General features: G+C 50.4%; 1 protein-coding gene across 5 annotated transcripts in view; it reads left to right on the forward strand.

Moving 5' to 3' along the window:
* GALNT11 (polypeptide N-acetylgalactosaminyltransferase 11) overlaps nucleotides 1-20,653 on the forward strand; it is a 43,384-nt gene that overhangs the window by 21,621 nt on the left and 1,110 nt on the right. For 3 of the 5 annotated variants that reach the window (XM_006150240.3, XM_006150239.3, XM_006150238.3), the window contains exons 3-11: nucleotides 652-775; nucleotides 2,843-3,009; nucleotides 5,418-5,543; nucleotides 7,724-7,973; nucleotides 12,206-12,323; nucleotides 14,888-15,040; nucleotides 17,335-17,553; nucleotides 18,075-18,179; nucleotides 20,233-20,370. In XM_006150240.3, the coding sequence (XP_006150302.1) occupies nucleotides 652-775; nucleotides 2,843-3,009; nucleotides 5,418-5,543; nucleotides 7,724-7,973; nucleotides 12,206-12,323; nucleotides 14,888-15,040; nucleotides 17,335-17,553; nucleotides 18,075-18,179; nucleotides 20,233-20,370 (1,400 nt within the window). Of the gene's footprint in view, nucleotides 1-226; nucleotides 308-651; nucleotides 776-2,842; nucleotides 3,010-5,417; nucleotides 5,544-7,723; nucleotides 7,974-12,205; nucleotides 12,324-14,887; nucleotides 15,041-15,373; nucleotides 16,400-17,334; nucleotides 17,554-18,074; nucleotides 18,180-20,232; nucleotides 20,371-20,653 lie in introns of those variants that run through there. The other 2 variants (XM_006150241.3, XM_014588497.2) reach the window with 2 other exon arrangements.

Here is a 20,653-nt window from a genome sequence, read left to right on the forward strand (position 1 = left end):
CACGCTGCAATCCCTTCTCCTCCATTCTCCTCTTGGGATCTTGGGCACACACGCACACGCGCCCAGCGTGAGTTTTAAGCCACCGGGTCCGGGACGTGAACCGCGGTCGACTATGTGGGAGTCCAGCGACATAGTCATTATGCTAACTGCTGGTTCCCAACCCATTGGTCTGAGTTTTAAGCCACTGGGTCTGGGACTTGAACGGCAGGCTGCCACGTGGAAGTCCAGTGATGTAACCGCTATGCCATCTGCTGGCCTCCATGGAAGTGCATTTTAAAGGTTTATCAATAGCCTTTTTAGGGTAGAGGTTCGTAACAAAGCTTTCCTATACCTGGGCTTGTCAAGACCCATTGGGGTTGTGTAGATAAACTTTTCTTTTAACCTCTGTTTCCTTTTTTGAAACGGGAAGCAGTCAGGATCTGATAAGCATGGTGGTGTGTATATGGAACACAGTCCGCTAAGATGCCGGTGTCATGCCGGGAACCGTGGTGGTGTGTTTATGGGACACAGTCCGCTAAGATGCCGGTGTCATGCCGGGAACCGTGGTGGTGTGTTTATGGGACACAGTCCACTAAGATGCCGGTGTCATGCCGGGAACCGTGGTGGCGCTCCCAGGTGCAGCGCACTGACTGTGACTTTGCTCTCCCGCAGGTATGATTTTCAGTGAACGCGACCAGGAGCTGAGAGACTTGGGCTATCAGAAACATGCCTTTAATGTGCTTATCAGTAACCGCCTGGGCTACCACAGAGACGTGCCAGATACGAGGAGCGCAGCGTATGTGCCTTCCTGCTTACTGCCGGGGCTGTAGCACAGCCTCTCCGTGCCCGTGAAGGGGTCCCGAAGGCGGCACCATGCTTTGCGGTCAGACGTCCTTATTCTGCACATTAGCCAGTTTAGAGTTTTACTTGTGTTACACTTATTTTTAAGATTATTTTCTGGGGACTAGCAGTTAGCGTAATGGCTATGTTGCTGGACTCCCACGTAGTTGACCGCGGTTTGAGTCCTGGGCTTGGTTGCTTAAACTCACGCCGGGCACATGTGCGTGCGTGCCCAAGATCCGGAGAGGAGAATGGAGGAGAAGGGATTGTGGCGGCCATCCCCTCTGGGGGGTGATTTCTCACTTTCTGTCTCTCTGTCTCTCTCTGTCTTTCTGGCAAGTGCACGTGCCCTATAGCAAAAACCTCTCAAAAATAAATAAATAAATAACAAGATTATTTTCTGTATTCATGATAGAATGCATGCACGTGAGCGTGAAAGATAGACTACCCTTCCCAGCGTGTGGTCCCTGTGCTCCCCTCCTCCAGCCTCCAGCCTGTGATCCTGGGCACTTGCATGTCCACCCAGTGTGTTTCAGGCTGGCCAGGCTGGGCATTCATACTGTGGCCTCCATGTGGAACTCAGTTTCCCAAAGCGGCATTATGGCTGCACCCTAGAGCCGGCCCACGTGTGTGCTGGTGCTCTCGAAGCCACACGATCTGAGGGAGACTAGGTTCTAGAACCTGCTGTGCCTCCTTTGAAAGTTCAAGTCCAGTGGGAAAGAGGAGGGGGTAATGATTAAGTAACCTGAGTGTGTTTAAGTGTTTATTGGATTCATGGCAAAGGAAATTAAAGTCAGTGAAGAATTTTACTCTAAGTCCTCGTGTGTGTTTCATTATTTTTGCTTCTCCAAAGGCCTGTCATTCATGTGGCCAGGCAGTCATTCCACAAACAGACCGCCGCTGAGCACGTTCTATTTGCCGCACCCTGTACTAGGGCCTGGAAGTAACAGTCGAGTAAGACAGTCCCTGGATTGGTAGGGCTCAGCTGCCAGTGGGGGTGGGAGGAAAGATAAGCAGTCATGGTGGCAGCTCACACCCAAGGGCTACGCTAGGACTTGGTGACCTGGGACCTGCAGCCAGGGGAGCTTTGTGGAGGCGCTGCGGTGATGCCGCGAGGCTCCCCCTGTGCTGGGACAGCTCGGGAGACCACTGGAGCGGGAGGCAGGTGGGCCAGGGCGCCTGCGCTGGTTCACTTTGGCCCCAGTAGTGGGGGGCTGGAGGTGGGCGGTGTCCAGACACTGGAGGGTTTCTATGGCGTGCCCTAGAATTTCGAATTCTGATTTATTCTTCAAGGTAGTAGTTTTTTTGTTGTCACTTAAAGCCACGTAGCTAACCCTTTTTATCACATAAGTGCTTATGTGGCAGCACCTCGGTTAGCTTGATACATGCTAGTTTACTCAAATCTTTTTCTGTTATCCGGCAACAAATCAAAGTTTCAGATAGAGTACCACACAGCCATCCGCCACCTGACCACCTCTTAGCCAGCCGCGGGCGCGTGCAGGATGTCGGTCCCATCGTGCCCCCGTCTGGGCCGGTAGCCCAGCGGCCCCCAGCAGTGTGACAGTCTGTACTCACACACCTAACCAGGTTTGTGAGTACCCTCTGTGATGTCCCCACTGCAGCCACTTCTTAGAACGAACCCCCACCACGAAGTGGCGCACGGCTGCGGTTCTGTTCCTCAGGAAACCTCATTGAGGGGACAGTGAGGAGGGCAGATCCTGGTGCCGCCTCCGGCGTGCGACTTCAGCAAATGCAGATGCAGTGCATGTTCTTACGTCCCCGCTCTACCAAAAAAGGGGAAATAAAGTTTTAAAAATGTTAACCTAAAAATAAGCAAGGTAGCAGGTATAGGAGAGAGAAATTAAAATGTAAAACTCTTGAGAAAGAATATTATTTTCCTGATTGTTTTTAAAGAAACTATTTCCTAAGACAAGCTGAACAAAAGGTGGTAATTGTACAGCAAATAATAACCTAAAGACACTTTGGCTTTGTAAGCCACCAGAATCTTCTCGTCTCTGTCTAGGTGTAAAGGAAAGTCTTATCCAGCCGACCTGCCCGTTGCCAGCGTTGTTATCTGTTTCTACAATGAAGCCTTTTCTGCCTTGCTTCGGACAGTGCACAGTGTCATAGACCGCACGCCCGCGCGCCTTCTCCACGAGGTCATCCTGGTAGATGACGACAGTGACTTCGGTAAGCAGTGCTGTGAGTGCTGTTCACAGTGGCGCCCCAGGTCGCAGACGGGCCCGCGTGGTGTAACGGGAGCTGAGTGGACTCGACAGGTAGAGGCAGGGTAATGCCGAAGAGGTGCTTTGTGTGGTCCGCAGGCAGTGCTCCCACGTGTGGCCCTTGTTTTTCCCTTGGCTCACTTTGCTCAGAAATCTTTTTCTTTTGAAATAGCTGGATTGACACAAAGTAGCGTCGGTACTGTTTCCCCAGTTTCCCCGTTGGTCACGGACATAATTATAAGGGTGTATCAGAACCAGGCCTTCTACCCGGGCACGTGTGTGTATAGTCCTTTGTCATTTTATTTCTGCAGTCCACCTCCAGGCTCTCCATCGCCCCCGGAGATCGCTCTCCCACCCCCCTTACATATTCATACACCCTCTGTCTCCCTACCTCCCTCACCCCTGGCAACTGCTAGTCTATGATTTTGTTTTCATCTCCCATTTTGTCATGTCAAGAGTATTATGTAAATGGAATCATGCAGTAAGTGATGTTCTATGATTTTTTTTTTTTACTTGGCTTAATGTCTTGGCTTACATTTAATTTATCTACTAAGCCTGCTATACTCATTGTCCACAGATAAAGTGAATTGTATTCTGATAGCTCTTAGATCTCTGAATGCTAATTTTTTAATAGAATAATTTTTACATTTTTATTCATTCTTTCATTTACTAGAGAGAAATTTTTGCTATAGGGTACCAGAGAGACAGAGACACAGAATGTGAGAAATCACCCTCCCCTCAGAGGGGATGACCCCGCTGCAATCCCTTCTCCTCCATTTTCCTCTCAGGAACTTGGGCACGCACGCACACGTGCCCCATGTGATTTTTTAAGCCACCAGGTCCGGGATTTGAACCATGGTTGACTACATGGGAGTCCAGCAACATAACTTTTATGTCATCTGCTGGTCCCTATTTAGTTTTTAAATTTGCTATAGAGCACATGTGTTCACCAGAGAGAGAGAAAGAAAAAAAGCCACCTGACCTGGGACTCAAACTGTGGTCGGCTACATGAAAGTCCAGCATCCTAACCACCACGCCACCTACCAGCCCCAAATGTTTCTACTTTTGATTCCCTACATATCGTATATGCTCTTCTTTGATTCAGCATAGATTCTTATTAATAGTGCCTTCTCAGGGGCTGGCAGGTGGCATGCTGTGCTTTCTCACTTTCCCTTTCTCTCTCTGGTCAAATTTGGAAGTAATAATAATAAATAAAAGAACCATTTTTTTTTTTTTAATAAAAGAGTGCCTTTTTGTACACCAACAGGACAAAAGACTTTTTATTTACACTATTCACTCAGCTCTCAGCGACCTTGTAGGAAAGGCTCAAAGTTCATTTTCCAGAGGAAGGAGTCATGTAACTTGTTCATGATCCCCTCGCTGTTAAGAGTTGGAGTTGAAATTAGACACCTGGTTCACATGGCTCTGGGCCTTCTACTCCTTGTTGCAGCAGCTGCAGAAATGCAGTCCCGAGGCGTGTGCCGTGAGGTTTTGGCACACTCGGGCACCTCAGGCATGCGCAGCAGAGTTGGCTTACCCGTCTACGGGAATGTGCAGAGTGAGGAGGTGCACGCTGAGCCGACGGGGGCACAGTTCCCAAGCATCGTGGCAGATACTAAAACTTCACAGGAAAGGATTTAGGAATAACAGAAAACAAAAGTTACCCTCTCAAAAATGAGTGATTAAAATCAAACAAGTACACCTGAGTCAGACTAAGTACAGGATTGGATAAATGCCAGAACTTACGGTGGAGTTTTGTCTTTTAATCACGTGTATTTTGTTTTTCACTTCGTGCTATTTTATTTGAAAGGAAGAAGCCATGATAAGTTACACCAGTGGTTTGTATGCTATGGGAAGTATTGCTGCTTGTTGTCCAACACGACCTTTGAGGTTATTACAAAATTCAAATTTGAATTGACCTAGAATTTATTCTAAAAATTAGTGCCATGGGAAGTAAGGTGTTAAGTTAATAACAGTACATACTCACAGCTGCTGCTCATGTCCTTGTCGGAGTGAATAGAAGTGGGTTCTTAACTACTCTGAGATGGAGCAGGCCTTCCTGGATTACTTTGAAACAAGGGCATGGTGTCACCCTCCTGTGTCAGGTGCGTGCCGGGAGCTGGCTGCCCTGCGCTCACGAGGCTCGCTGCACAGCTGTGTGCAAAGCAGGGAGGGGACTGCTCCAGCTTTTAACCTTTGCTTCTTCCCTCTCTTCCTACAGATAAGCTGCAGTATTCTCTTTAAATAAAATAGATTCTGCTTGATCATTTGTCGTAGATTTAACACGTACCAGATGCAACTTTCGAGGAGCTATAAAATGTCTTCATGCCTGTCTTACAGGGTTTGAATAATTGTGGAATTCTCTGCTTTCAGATGATTTGAAAGGAGAACTAGATGAATACGTCCAAAAATACCTTCCTGGGAAAATTAAAGTAATAAGAAATAAGAAGCGCGAGGGGTTGATTAGAGGAAGGATGATCGGAGCAGCCCACGCTACAGGTGTGCCTTCCTGTTGGCTTTCCTCTGGGGCATAGGCCCTGGTCCTGGAGCCTTTGCTGATTCTGCAGAGATCTCAGCGTCGTTGCCTGCAGGAGACACGAGGCATTTTCCATTTAGGAAAGGCCTTTTCATAATTCTGAGCCCACTGCCCCAAAGAGAGAGGAGCCCTTTCTGGTTACCGCCCCTCTGCTGGGTTTTGTATCTTACTTTGTTTCTATAAGCAGAAATGTGCAAACAGAGTGTACCTGCCTGTGTTTAAGTGTGTGAGTGCAGAACCTTAGCTGCATGCCGCCCAGCTGTTGGAGCTGTACCCCTCCCCCTGGGTGTGGATGGAGTGCAGGCTCTGGCAGTATGCCTCGGGACTGCAGTCACGAGTGGGCAGCAGGTCGACTCGTAACCATGAAAGGCATGGTCTTCAAAACTCTCCCTGACTCTGAACCCACAGGGAGGATGTATCGTTGAGTACCTTTCCACCGTACTACAACAGCTTGGGAAAGTCACTGTTGAGGCTCAGTATGAGCAAGTGCAATCTCATTCCTTTCAGTTAAATTGTTAAATTGGCATTAATTGGAAAAGCAACTTTTAGAATAAAAAAAAAAAAAAAGGCAACTCTGCATGTGTTTTTCCTTGAAAGAAGCTGGTCAGATTGATCACACGGATGCTAAACCGCATCCGTGTGGACCCTGCAGTAAGTGCCCACTGGAGGGCTGGGTGCCACCACACTCTCACCACGATCATTTACAGATACGGCTCAGTGGCCCTGAGGGCATCACCACGATCATTTACAGATACGGCTCAGTAGCCCTGAAGGCAATAAAGAAATTTGAATTGAAAAAAAAAAAAAATCCCTGCTCACATTTTCAAGAAAAGTTAAAAACACAAGATAAAATTGTTATGATTTCTGTTTTGCTAACAAACAATGGTGTGTGCCCCACTGGCCGTGAGACCCTGAAAGCCAAGAGGGGAGAATTAGGAAAGGTGGGAAGTGCAAGCAAAAGGAAGGAGCACAGTGCTGGCCAGAGGGTGCGTGCATTAGCCAGGAGGTACCCCGTGGGGTGTGGTGGTGCCAGCCAGAGGGTGCGTGCATTAGCCAGGAGGTACCCCGTGGGTGTGGTGGTGCCATGATCCCTTTCCCTCCATTTTTCTCTCGGGATTTGGGGCACATGTGCTCTTTGTGTTTTTCACGTTGCTGGGGCCAGGATTTGAAAGGCAGTCAGTCATGTGGGAACCAGGTCCCTTAATCCCTGTGCTACAGGCCCTACCTGCTGGTTAAGATAATTAAAATACAAACATTTGTGCCCAGCTGACCGCTGTCGTGAACCGAAAGGTCATGAGTCTCTCAGTGGCTGGCCATCTGAGGAGTTCATTGCCGTGAGGCTTTGAACCATTTCACTGGAGAGAATCTGAGTGGCCTGGATTTTTGCGACCACCGTGTGCACCCTTGCACATGTTCCTGGGTTAGAGCAGGGTTCTTGGCAGAGGGACTTCCCTTGTTGGGACCAGCAGATGGCCATGGTTATGGCATTGGATTCCCACCTGGTCAACTGCAGTTTGAGTCCCAGACCTGGGAGCATAAAACTCAGGCTGGGTGTGTGTGCATGTGTGTCCAAAATCCAAGAAGAGAATGGGGGAGAAGGGATTGAGGCGTGGCCATCCCTCCGGTGGTGAGTCTCGCTTTCTGTCTCTCTGTCCCTCTGTCTCTCTGGTGACTGCCCTCGCCCTGTAGCAAAAACCTCTCTTAAGAAAAGGACATGGGACCAGCAGTTAGTGTAATGGCTATGTCGCTGGACTCCCACGTAGTCGACCGTGGTTCGCGTCCCGGATCCAGTGGCTTAAAACTCACACCGGGCGTGTGTGTGTGTGCGTGCGTGCCCAAGATCCCGAGAGGAGAATGGAGAAGGGATTGCGGTGTGGCCATCCCCCTTGGGGGGTGATTTCTCGCTTTCTGTCTCTCTGTCTCTCTCTGTCTGGTGAGCGCACGCGCCCTATAGCGAAAAACCTCTCCAAAAAAAAAAAAGAAAAACGAAAAGGACTTCCCTTGTGTATGGCAGACAGTGACGTGGCGGCTTCTTGCTGGGCTGCAGGGTGGTGTGGTCTTCCGTGCCTCGGGAGTACCACACCATTAGGCCACACCACAGGGAGAGTCAGCGCACTCCTGAGCCTCTGCGTTGCCTCCCCAGGAGAAGTGCTCGTGTTCCTGGATAGCCACTGCGAGGTGAACGTGCTGTGGCTGCAGCCCCTGCTGGCTGCCATCCGCGAGGACCGGCGCACCGTGGTGTGCCCGGTGATCGACATCATCAGTGCTGACACGCTCGCCTACAGCTCGTCGCCTGCCGTGCGGGGCGGGTTCAACTGGGGCCTGCACTTCAAGTGGGACCTCGTGCCCCTTTCCGAGCTGGCGGGAGCAGGGGGAGCCACCGCACCAATAAAGTAAGACTCCGTGTTTGGAAACACCGTCAGCTCTTCTTTGCTTTTGTTTTGTTTTGTTTTGTTTGTTTTGTTTTGTTTGTTTGTTTTTTGAGAGTTTTTTGCTATAGGGCATGTGTGCTCTCCAGAAGACAGAGACAGAAAGCGAGAAGTCACCCCCCGGGGGTGGTCACACCACAATCCCTTCTCCATTCTCTCAGGATCTTGGACACGCTCCTGTCGTGAGTTTAAGCCACCAGGTCTGGGACTCGAACCACAGTCGACCATGTAGGAATCCAGCAACATAGCCATTATGCCATCTGCTGGTCCCAAATTCTTCTTTGTAAGGAGCAATAGTGTTGCCTTAATTTGTCCATGCAGAAGTCTTGAGTGCGTACTGAATTTTAGCTCTTCTGACTCCTAAGGAGAGATTTATAGCTGAGGAATTGTGACCTGAAGGATGTGTAGCTTTTGGAGGAAGACAGACAGGTCAACCCAGCGGCATCCTGGGATCTTGCCACGTGGGGTGCTCTGGGAGTCCCCAGGGCCTTGCTTATGTCGGACAGTGCCCCTGGCTTGTCGTCGGTTCTTCATTAGGGTGAGCACTGGTACACAGAACACTTACTCCATGGGAAGCCTTTTCTAGAGTTGGGGCTCTCAGGGTAGTCCTCCTAGTACAGCCCCTCAGCCGTAGGCCAGACTTTCTCTCAGTCCCATCCATGTTTCACACGGTCTCATGTTTCACATGTGTCTTGTGTTCTCTCCCCTTTTCTATTTTTGTTCTTTTTGAAATTTCTGTATTTTTTTATCTTTAACTTGTTAACATTTTTGGACCTGCTCTTCCTTTTAAACATCTTTTTTGTGACAAGTAACATATGCAAGAAGTACATGTAAAAGGTGTGTACGTGTATGCATATGTAAAGCTTACACTACACATATACACGCATGCAGTTGACTAAAGGGTTATACTCTGAGCACCAGCATAGCTACCCCAGGGCCAAGCAGCAACCCCCAAAGGCCTCCCGCACATCCCGGCTGGGTTCAGGGCCTGAGGCTGCAGGACGCTCTCCCCTCGCAGCACCCACCAGGCGGCTGCTCTGTTCCTCTGAGCAGTGGTTGGTTTTACCTGCTGTTTGCATTATGTAAGTAAAGCCGTGACCCATGGTCTTGTCTTGCTTCTTTTGCCCATCATTGATTTATTTTTTTTAAAGAATTTTTCATTTAATTATATTTATTATTATTACTAAGTTTGACCAGAGAGAGTCAGAGACAGAGAGAGATAGGAAGCTGCCAGGTCTGGGACTCAAACCGTGGTCAGCCATGTGGGAGTTGAGCCCCTGAACCTCCATACCACCTGCTGGCCCACTCAGTGGGTTGAACGTTCTTCCCTGCTGCAGTCCGTAGCTGCAGTTGGTGTGTCACTGCTGAGTAGCACCCTGTTCGAATATACCCAGTTCATCACCCAGCTTCCTGTGTGCGGGCGGGGCAGATGGGTTGTTTCCTTCGCTTTTTTCTCTTAAATGTTATAAACAGTGCTGTTAACATCCTTGTTTGTGACTTCTAGCTTAGAAGTGAGAGGTTGGATCATAAGTTTCCCTTTCTGCTACTTCAGTAGGTAATGATTTTCCCACAGATCAGGTGGCCTCTTGGTTCTTGTTCTCTTCCTTTCATCCAACCCAGACTGGAGGGGACGTTGATGGTCTTTGGCGTGTTCCAGGGTCCTGATGTGGCCTGCAGGCAGAGCAGGGTCCTCTTCTGCTGTCGAGCTTCTGTGTGGAATCTCTTGCAGTTGTTCAGAGGACTGAGGTCCGGGTAAGAGCTCACCCACCTCTCTGCTGCTGGCACCTCCTCCCCTCATGCCTCCTAGGGTGTGGGCCAGTCTGCCGCTCTGCACACCGGAGCAGGCCCTCTCTCAAAGGGCCTGCCCCATCTGGGACCAGTCACCTGGCTCCTGGTCCCAGTGACCTCAGGGCCTATGCTGGAGCAGACAGTGCTGTCTCAGTTTTCCCCTATTTCTTTCTGGCCTGTCATGTTCCTCCCCTTCCCCTGAAGGTGAAGTGTGTGTAGTTCAAAAAAGTATTTTGAAACTTTTTTCATTCCAAGAAGAAAGTATCCCAGATTTTGTGTTGTCGTTCTTAGTTTTTAGTTGCCAGGTTTTGCTCGTTTCATCATTTTCATGGATATTTATATTTCGTTGCTTAAGTTTTAGTATTTTAATCAGAAAGATATATTCAGTAACAGATCAACTTAGGATGGAACCACCTCCCATCTCTTTCCTCCCTATTCTCTCTTGTGTTTTGGGCCTGTGTCTTCCTGAGTTCTTGCTAATTGTCTTCCCGGCGTCAGCCAGCTTCAGGCCGTGCCCGCCGTCCTTCACCTCCTCGTGCTCTGTCTCCCGGGCTGGCGTGTGGTCATTTTCTGTGTGCCGTATCGGTCACGTTCCTCCTCCTACCGTCAGACTTTCTGTGGTCTTACATTTGTGCATGTGTGCCTTGCAGGCAGCTTTCATTTATATTTGATTTTATACCAGTGTGGAAGATAGTGTCTTTTAAGATTGTAGGAGCAGTGCTTCCGTTTCCTGTTTCATCCTGTCCTGTGCTCTTCCCCTGCTTGCCTTCTTTTGGACTGAGTCCAGATATTTTCTTACTCTGTTCCCAGATGCCATCACATTATTAAAAGTGATATATTCTTAGATACTGTGCTTTTAGGGTTTGTCTTAGAGAATATAACATATGTTTTTGTTTTTGTTTTTTTGAGAGGGATTTTTGTTACAGGGTGTGCGTGTTCGCTGGAAAGACAGAGACAGAGAAAGACAGAAGGCAAGAAATCACCCCCTGGGGAGATGGCCACGCTGCAGTCCCTTCTCCTCCATTCTCCTCTTGAGGTTTTGGGCATGCACACACATGTGCCCGGTGTGAATTTCAAGCCACCAGGTCCAGGACTTGAACCATAGTCAACTACGTGGGAGTCTAATGATGTAACCATTACACCATTTGCTGGTCCCCAGGATACTTTCTTTTTTCTTCTTCTTTTTTTTTTTATTTTTTTATTTTTTTTATTTTTGCTATAAGGGTGTGTATACTTGCCAGGAAAACAGAGAGACAGAAAGCAAAAAATCATCCCCCAAGGGGAACAACCATACTCCCTCAGCCACAATCCCTTCTCCATGCTCCTCTCAGGATCTTGGGCATGCACACGCACACTAGACGTGAGTTGAAGCTGCCGGATGTGGGACTCGGACTGTGGTCGACTGTGCATCCAACAACGTAACTGGTAATGCCATCTGCTGGTCCCCCCACATACCAAAGTGGAGTATAGACTGACACTTTCCCCCAGACAGTGCAAGATCCCAGGGTGTTCATACTCCGGCACCCCATCTCTGTCCTCTGGTTGATGGACCTGTTTTAAACCATCCTAGACCGCTTTGTAACCGCCGTTGATGCGGCTTCACCACCTTTCTCCTGTCACTCTGCTCTCCTGCTCTGTAGTCCATGGTTCAGACTGTGGTTGGCAGTGCAGCATCTGGCTCCCTTAACCTGCAGGGCAGCCCTGGGACCTCTTGTGATGGTGTCTCATTCTTCACCCAATTCTCAGCCTTGTCTTATCCTGAGTACCCTGCAGCTTAGTCTCTGCTCTGTCACTTTGTATTTGAAGTCACTGCACATTGGTTTCTGTAGTGGGTGTTTCTTTTCTTTCATGTGATTTTTATCTTCCTGATTGTCTTAACGGTTTGCTTGCTTGCTTGCTTATTTTTGCTCAGTACCCGACATTGTATGTGACAAGCTGGAAATACTCCTTTCTGGGCCAGCAGGTGGCATGATGGCTGAAGTGCTGGATTTCCAACTGGCCTAACACAACCGGCCAAATCGAACCGTAGGAGGCGTGTCAGGGCTCTCCTTGATGGGCCTTGGCCCACGTTCACCCCAGCGCTCTGCGAGGTTGTCAGAAGGAGTGGACATAATTCGGGTCAGCTAGAGTCTCTCAAAATGGTTATAAGAAGTAAAGTTCTTGTGATGCCCAGAAAGTAACCTCCATGTGCTGGACGCCCGGCATGTCCTTAGCAGCTTAGGGAATTAGTCATGTCGGCAGCCTGCTCGTCCCTGACGCTAAGGTACGCTCTGTAGAACGGATGAGTGATCTTGTTACTTTCTAACGCTGTGCCGAATTCTCTCAAACAGAAATTATAGGTAAGATAACCATGTTGAATTAGGCAAGATAACTGTGTTGAATTAGGTGTAATTACTTTCATTTTCTAGGTCACCCACAATGGCTGGAGGTCTGTTTGCCATGAACAGACAGTATTTCAGTGAACTTGGCCAGTATGACAGTGGCATGGATATCTGGGGAGGAGAAAATCTGGAAATATCATTTCGGGTAATATCTCTGCTTTTTGTTTTGCTTGTTCAGTTTCTGACTGTGTGTAGTTGAATATGCTTTCCATGCACGGTCTCGGGTTTCTGTGAGCTCAGTTACCGGCACTGAGAGAATCCCCGTGATGGACGCCGCCTCGCCACAGTCTGATACGGGAAGTACCCATTCAGAATGTCCAAGCACGTGAGAGGCCGTATGTCAGGTCGGGTCTTTGCAGGTGTACTGGCCCAGGATGACTACAAGGCGGTGTTCTGTGACCTTACAGCTGAAGGCCAGCCTGTGGCTTGCTGGTTACAGAGCCGGATGGGGGATCAGCAGATGGCCTAATGGTTATGTCACTGGACTCCCACGTAGTCTATCGCAGTTTGAATCCTGGACCCAGTGGTTTAAAAAACTCATGCCGGGCACGTGTGCATGTGTGCCCAAAATCCAGAGAGGTGGGGACCAGCAGTTAGCGTAATGGCTATGTCGCTGAACTCTCATGTAGCCGACTGCGGTTCAAGTCTTGGACCCAGTGGCTTAAAGTCACGCCAGCTGCGTGTGCGTGCGTGCCCAAGATGCCGAGAGGAGAATGGAGGAGAAGGGACTGCGGCGTGGCCATCCCCCCGGGGGATGATTTCTCGCTTTCTGTCTGTCTCTTTCTGTCTGGCGAGCGCATGCACCCTATAGCAGAAACCTCTCCAAAAAAAAAATCCTGAGAGGTGAATGGAGGAGAAAGGATTGCAGCAGCATGGCCATCCCCCCAGGGAGTGATTTCTCACTTTCTGTCTCTGTCTCTTTGGTGAATACACGTGCCCTATAGCAAAAAATCTTAAGGAAGTGAGCTGGATGCCACATGGTCGACCACACAGTTCGAGTCCTGGACCCTAGGGCTTGAGAAACATGCCCAGTGCATGTGCGTGGGTGCCCACAGTCCTGAAGGGAGGGAGGGAGAAGTGGATGAGAAGGGATGATAGCATGACCGCCCTGTGGGGGTGCTCCCCCATCTCTGGTAAGTGCACTTGTCCTCTAGCAAAAACAAAAATGTTTAAAGAATTTTAATGTTGAAAAGCATGATGTCATTCTTTTTTTTAGATCAAATAACCAAGTCTTACAAAAATTAATGTAACCGTAGAGTAACTCAGCCCAGAACAAAATTGAGATGAGAACTGAAGTCAGAGCCGGATGGGGGATCAGCAGATGGCCTAATGGTTATGTCACTGGACTCCCACGTAGTCTATCGCAGTTTGAATCCTGGACCCAGTGGTTTAAAAAACTCATGCCGGGCACGTGTGCATGTGTGCCCAAAATCCAGAGAGGTGGGGACCAGCAGTTAGTGTAATGGCTATGTCGCTGAACTCTCATGTAGCCGACTGCGGTTCAAGTCTTGGACCCAGTGGCTTAAAGTCACGCCAGCTGCGTGTGCGTGCGTGCCCAAGATGCCGAGAGGAGAATGGAGGAGAAGGGACTGCGGCGTGGCCATCCCCCCGGGGGATGATTTCTCGCTTTCTGTCTGTCTCTTTCTGTCTGGCGAGCGCATGCACCCTATAGCAGAAAACCTCTCCAAAAAAAAATCCTGAGAGGTGAATGGAGGAGAAAGGATTGCAGCAGCATGGCCATCCCCCCAGGGAGTGATTTCTCACTTTCTGTCTCTGTCTCTTTGGTGAATACACGTGCCCTATAGCAAAAAATCTTAAGGAAGTGAGCTGGATGCCACATGGTCGACCACACAGTTCGAGTCCTGGACCCTAGGGCTTGAGAAACATGCCCAGTGCATGTGCGTGGGTGCCCACAGTCCTGAAGGGAGGGAGGGAGAAGTGGATGAGAAGGGATGATAGCATGACCGCCCTGTGGGGGTGCTCCCCCATCTCTGGTAAGTGCACTTGTCCTCTAGCAAAAACAAAAATGTTTAAAGAATTTTAATGTTGAAAAGCATGATGTCATTCTTTTTTTTAGATCAAATAACCAAGTCTTACAAAAATTAATGTAACCGTAGAGTAACTCAGCCCAGAACAAAATTGAGATGAGAACTGAAGTCTTTTGAATTTTAATCGACCAGAGGTTCTGTGTGTTTCCTTTAAAAAATACATTTTTAAACAAAGAAAGTACTGGGACCAGCAGTTAGCATAATGGCTATGTTGCTGGACTCCCATGTAGTCAACTATGGTTCGAGTCCTGGACCCGGTGGCTTTAACTCACGCCGGGCGCGTGTGCGTGTGTGCCCAAGACCCCTAGAGGTGATTTCTCGCTTTCTGTCTCTGTCTGTCTGGCGAGCACACGCACCCTATAGCAAAAACCTCTCCAAAAAAAAAATAAATAAAAATAAAGTACCTCTAAAAGTGAAATTGGAGGACCAATTAATAAGCATTCCTTACCCCACAGCCCTTGAACTGTTAAATGAGTGGAGTGGTCAGGCCGTCTGGCTTCAGGGGTTAGCTCGTTTTCAGTCTGAAGTCAGGAGACTAAATGTACCCCCTGACTCGTTCTCTTGGAACATTTGTATCTAACGTAAAGCGTCTTAAAGTTGACACTTACTGATGCACCCCTCGGTGAGAGGCGGCTATTAACCGTACTTTGCTCCTGGCCAGATCTGGATGTGTGGAGGTCAGCTCTTCATCATCCCTTGCTCTAGAGTAGGACACATTTTCCGGAAAAGGCGACCGTACGGATCTCCTGAAGGCCAGGACACCATGACACACAACTCTCTGAGACTGGCACACGTCTGGCTGGATGAGTACAAGGTGAGACGGAGCTCGGGGTCCGAAGCACGGACAGGCGGGTCACTCCCTTCGGCTTGACTCTGGTTGCATCTCGCTCTGGTGTCCGTCGGCTCGACCTTCACTTGAGCGCCATCTGTCTGTCCGTGCCCGCAGAGCCCTCTGTAACCCAGCCCTGCCGCTCCCTCCACCCTCCGCAGTCCAGCACCTGCACCCCTCACGTCCTGCCGCTTTCTCTTCGCTCTCACTTTCTTTGTGGTGGTTCTGTCGAGGTGTTCTCTGTAGGCCGGTTCTGGAACATTAAATCCCCAGAAAGAAGTTCCGTGGCCTTCAACTCGCCTCCCCATCCCCCCCCAGGCCTGGACGTCTGCACAAGTGGAGTCGCGTGACTGTGGTCTCTCCTCTGGCTTCTCACTGGGCGCGATGTTTAGGCTTCCAGCCGTGGGGGCCATGCATCGGCACGCCATTCCTTCTCACTGCCGTGTGAATACACCACCTCTCCTCCATCGCAGCCACAGGGCATTTGGGTGGTTTCCGCTTTTTAACTATGGTAAAAAAAAAAATGCTGCTTTGAATATTTGTGTTCAGTAGCTGTTAGGGACCGCAGGTGAGTAGAGGAGTGCACGGTGGTTCCCAGCATGCAGAGGGCGGGCAGTGCCCCTCCCGGGCGTTACCTCCCCTCTGCCAGGCAGGGCTCCTTGAGCTCCACCTCCACATTCGTCCTCATTATCGCCCTCTGCCAGTGCTCTCAGAGCACGGTCCGCAGACCCACAGAGGTCCCCCAGGTGACAGGTGTCCTTGCAGGCTGATACAGGGCCCGCCCCCCTCACCATGCAATGGTGCCCGAGCAGTGGGGTGGGGGCTGGCATCACTGCATTCTCCCCCGCCGCTGCCACTCAGAGGTTAAAACAAAAATCCAGTTTCGGTTTAGAATGTGATGGGCGAGGCCCTAAGAATGGGTTGTATTAACTCTCAGAACGCTGGCCGCGGGGCCCCTCCCAGCACCTGGCGGCCGCCCACAGCACCGCGCGGGCTGGAGAGAGCACGTGTGCATGCTCGGAGTTGCGAGCTGAGGGAGACACTGTGTAAGGGAGTGACTCCCGAACCTTTGGTCATGTTTGGGTGTTTGGCAAACACCTCCACAGAGAACCAGATGGTGAAAATGAAAACAGCGGATCGTATTTGTGGCATGTGTTAACAGTTCAAGCTCTCGAGTTTAAAACCCGCTTCTACCACTGCGAGCCTGACAGCTGCCCAGGACGCACGGCTTCCCTGGTGGAGGCAGCCGCGGTATTTGTGGATGTAATCTTTTGATACTATGTGGTGAAATTGTTTAGTTTGGTAGAATTGCACAACCTAGTGGAATGAGTAATGCATAAGGTCCCCCAAAATCTCGCGTGGGTAAAAGATCCACTCAAAGAGCAAGAAAAACCAGCAGGTTTTAGTGGGGCAGTGTGGAATCCCAGCGAGGCCGCTGTGTGTACCATGTCATCCGTGAGGTTTGGTGTAGTAGCAACAAAAACCTGTAATTTCCTGTAACAGCTAGTAAGGCATTTTCCCCACTCTCAACTGCAAATGGTTGTGAGGTCATTTTTTTTTTTTTTTTTTTTTTTGAGAGGTTGGGCGATATGGTCAGGATAAGGGTGAGGGTTAGGGGTAGGGTTAGATCGAGGGTTAGGGGTGAGTGTTAGGGTCAGGGTTGGGGTTTGGGATAAGGTTTTGGTTAGGCTCGGGTTCAGGGTCAGAGTTTGAGGTTGAGGATTAGGGGCTAGGGTTAGGGTTACAGTAGGGTGAGTTATGGTTAGATTTAGGGTCAGTGCAAAGGTTAGGGGTGAGGTTTAGGGTTAGTTTTCTGGTTAGGTTGACGGTTTCCGTTAGTATTACAGTGTCTTACAATTTAAGATACATTTTCCTCTCATTGTCAGTGATAGGCTTAATTGTATGAAAAATTTCTATTGACATTGGGGCTAGCAGGTGGCATGATGGTTAAGGCTCTGATTCACACATGGCCTACCGCAGTTTGAGCCTCAGACCTAGTGACTTGAAAGTCATGCTGGACCCTGGAGGAGAGTGGAGGAGGGATCGCACCCGGGGCTGGTCTCTCACTTCCCTCTACTACCTCTCTGTGTCTCCAACAACACCTGTGGTGAGAACCTAAAAACGAAAAGCTTCATTGTTGCTGGCAACCTCAAGGAAACAGTAACTTGAAAAAGACTTTTCATGATCTGTTTCCGTTTTCTAAACTTGAAATATAACCGCGTGATACTCATTTTTGACCAGAAAATTTCCATGTCCCTCTTCTCCTTTTTCCAATTCAGGAGCAGTACTTCTCCTTAAGGCCCGATCTGAAGACCAGAAGCTATGGCAACATCAGCGAGCGTGTTGAGTTGAGGAAGAGGCTGGGCTGCAAATCATTTAAATGGTACCTGGACAATGTGTACCCGGAGATGCAGATACCCGGGCCCAACGCCAGGCCCCAGCAGCCCGTCTTCGTCCATCGAGGGCCCAAACGCCCCCGAGTCCTGCTGCGCGGACGGGTGAGAGCGCAGTGCGTCCGTGTTCTGTCCACATGGAGGTGGGTGTAGGTTCACCATGAGGTGCCCGTAAGCTGTAGCCTCAGTCTGGATTTAATGGTAGACGTTAGCTTGCCTTCCATTCTAGTCTCTACGGGAACTTCCTCTACACGGCAAGGTCTAGGACTTGAACTGTGGTTGACTACGTGGGAGGCCAGCAGCATAACCATTAGGCCGTCTGCTGGCCCCTACACTTCTGCTCTCAGTCCTCGAGCTTGCTGTAAGGTTTGGGGCGGTAATCCCCTTCGCCTCCTTCGTCCCCTGCGGCAGGTGTGTGCACTTGCACGTACAGCTGGGGTCTCTGGCCCTGCCTGCGTGTGTTCAGACTGCTAACCACGCCGTCCGCCTCCGTGTTGTTCTGAGGCCAGAACTCAGAAGCAGGCGGTCCTGACCTTTTTATGACGCTTGGTGTCAGCTCTGGGATGATGTTCTCACGTGTGCCCAGAGACCTGCTCTCATGCCGATTGTCACGCTCTCCTTTGCAGCTTTATCACCTGCAGACCAGCCGATGTCTGGTGGCCCAGGGACGCCCCAGTCAGAAGGGGGGCCTGGTAGTGCTGAAGGCCTGTGACTACGGTGACCCGAATCAGGTGAGTGACGCCTTGGGGCTCACGGCCAGGCCTTAGAAGGTGGGCAAGGTGGGACCCTACAAAGGAAGGCTGCCGGAAGTCATGCCTCAGGACACGGAAACGTGTGGTGACCTGACGTGGCTTTACCTGTGCGCTTTAAGTGAGAATGGCCTCAGGGATCACCGCAGGCGCTGCTTTCTCACCTGTCTCTCCTCGCTCGTGGTTAAGGTCGCATTTCAGTTATTTACAGCGCTGTTTGTCCTTGCCGGTGCTGTGTGAAATGAACTGTGGCCTCCAGTTCTGGAAGTTTGTTAGAAATGGCAGAGGAGGGGTGAGCAGATGGCGTAATGGCCATGTCGCTGGACTCCCATGTAGTCGACCACGGTTCAAGTCCTGGACCCGGTGGCTTAAACTCACGCCAGGCGCGTGTGCGTGCATGCCCAAGATCCCGAGAGGAGAATGGAGAAGGGATTGCGGCGTGACCATCTCCCCTGGGGGGTGATTTCTCTCTTTCTCTCTCTCTGTCTTTCTGGCGGGCGTACATGCCCTGTAGCAAGAACCTCTCCAAAAGGAATGGCAGAGGAAGGGCTCCTTCTTCCTGACAAGACCTTACATCTGTAGTAGGTGACGCAAGTCGTCCTTCGTGGAGACGTCTCTCGAGTCAGAGTCCCTGGTTTTCCAGTGGTTCCTCAGAGAAAACCGTATGAGTTTCAGTTCATTTCATTCACATAACTTATTGTCAGCTTATGGGTGTCTAAACGGCGTGTTTCAAATTGGCACTGTCATTTCAGACGGACTCATATCTGATAAAACAGTGTAACCTAATGGCAGTCCATAGCTGGTGATCAGGACACTCCTGTGTCACTCTGGAATGAGGACGAGCACTTGGGCTGCTGGGTAAATAGAGCGGACCTGACATTTCACACACGGGCCCTGGTGCTGCATGTTCTGGAAGGTGTGGTTGCAGCTGCTTTGGAGCTGTTCCTTAGACATGGCATGTTGTAGACCCTGAAGTACTAGAACTGTGGTGGCATTTCAGTGCTGTAAGTCACAGTGGCAAAAGATAATCAAAATTTGTGTCATAAAATGTGAGCAGTTTGGAGCGATGGAGATTTATTACCCTCATGTACTCGTTTGGGTCACACAGATGCGTGCTCATGTGTGACAGTCCCGCCCCTCCAGCCCTGCTGTCACGTTCCACGTGCCTCGGAGCCGCATGTGGCTCCCTGCTGGGCAGGGCGTAGGAACGGCCACACGCCCTTGCTTTCCGTTACCCGGGCCGGGGTATTCACGGAGACCACAGTCGTCCCGGGGGTCTCCAGGAGAGGCCGCAGTGTGTGACAGGAGGATGGAGCCTGTGCCTCTCCTGAGCTTCGCGGCCGTGCGTGCTGGGGTTACGGACTGCTCGCGCTCGCCATTCCCACCAGGTTCAGGCCTGTGCCCCTGAAAACGGTGAGGGACTGTGGAGACTCGGAAGGCAGATTTGCTTCCAGGGGAGATTATGTCGTCGCTCTCATCCCAGGCGTGCCCTGGTCTGGAGTGAGTTCAGCTCCCTGGGGCTGTGAGGGCTTGTGCACATCTGGCCAGCGGATGAGGCGCATATGAGGTGACTCGAAAGCATTTACAAGTGGTGGTAAAGTACATGTTCATTTTGGTATTAAAAACAGCTTGAAATTCAAGCATAAGTTTTTCATAATATTTATTTTCCACAAAGTTTTTTGAATAATCCTTGTATGAAAATAGGAGTCTTGCCATTTTCTGTCTACAGAAGGCAAGCCAGCAGCCCAGTTCTGACACATCTGGGAGCCAGAGAACTGTCTAGTTGAGACGCCGAGCTGGAAAGGACTTACTGTTACTTGTTCTGTTAGCTCCAGCGATGAGCAGAATTTGGCCGCAGCACAGCCCCTCGCTGTCCCCAGGTTGGGGGTGAGACCCGCTGCCCGCTCGCGCACTGCCTGGTCTGTCTGTCCCAGTCTGTATGGAGCAAGCCCGTTTTCCTTCCACCGACACAGGGAGCGTTTTGTCCTTGCTAAGCTCTGCACAGCTGGCCTCTGGCTGTTCCTTCCTTCCGTAGGTCTGGGTTTATAACGAGGAGCACGAACTGGTCCTAAATAACCTCCTGTGTCTGGACATGTCGGAAACTCGCTCCTCAGACCCACCACGACTGATGAAGTGCCACGGGTCCGGAGGGTCGCAGCAGTGGACCTTTGGGGTGAGGAGCCACTTGGTGTAAGCTCTGCACAGCTGGCCTCTGGCTGTTCCTTCCTTCCGTAGGTCTGGGTTTATAACGAGGAGCACGAACTGGTCCTAAATAACCTCCTGTGTCTGGACATGTCGGAAACTCGCTCCTCAGACCCACCACGACTGATGAAGTGCCACGGGTCCGGAGGGTCGCAGCAGTGGACCTTTGGGGTGAGGAGCCACTTGGTGATGTTGAGGGGACAGGCGGGGGGGGGGGCGGCAGGGCGGAGCCGCAGGCACGGCGGGGTTGCCCC

This window comes from Tupaia chinensis, unplaced genomic scaffold, assembly GCF_000334495.1.
Source record: "Tupaia chinensis unplaced genomic scaffold, TupChi_1.0 Scaffold000280_1, whole genome shotgun sequence".
Classification (NCBI taxonomy): Eukaryota; Metazoa; Chordata; class Mammalia; order Scandentia; family Tupaiidae; genus Tupaia; species Tupaia belangeri.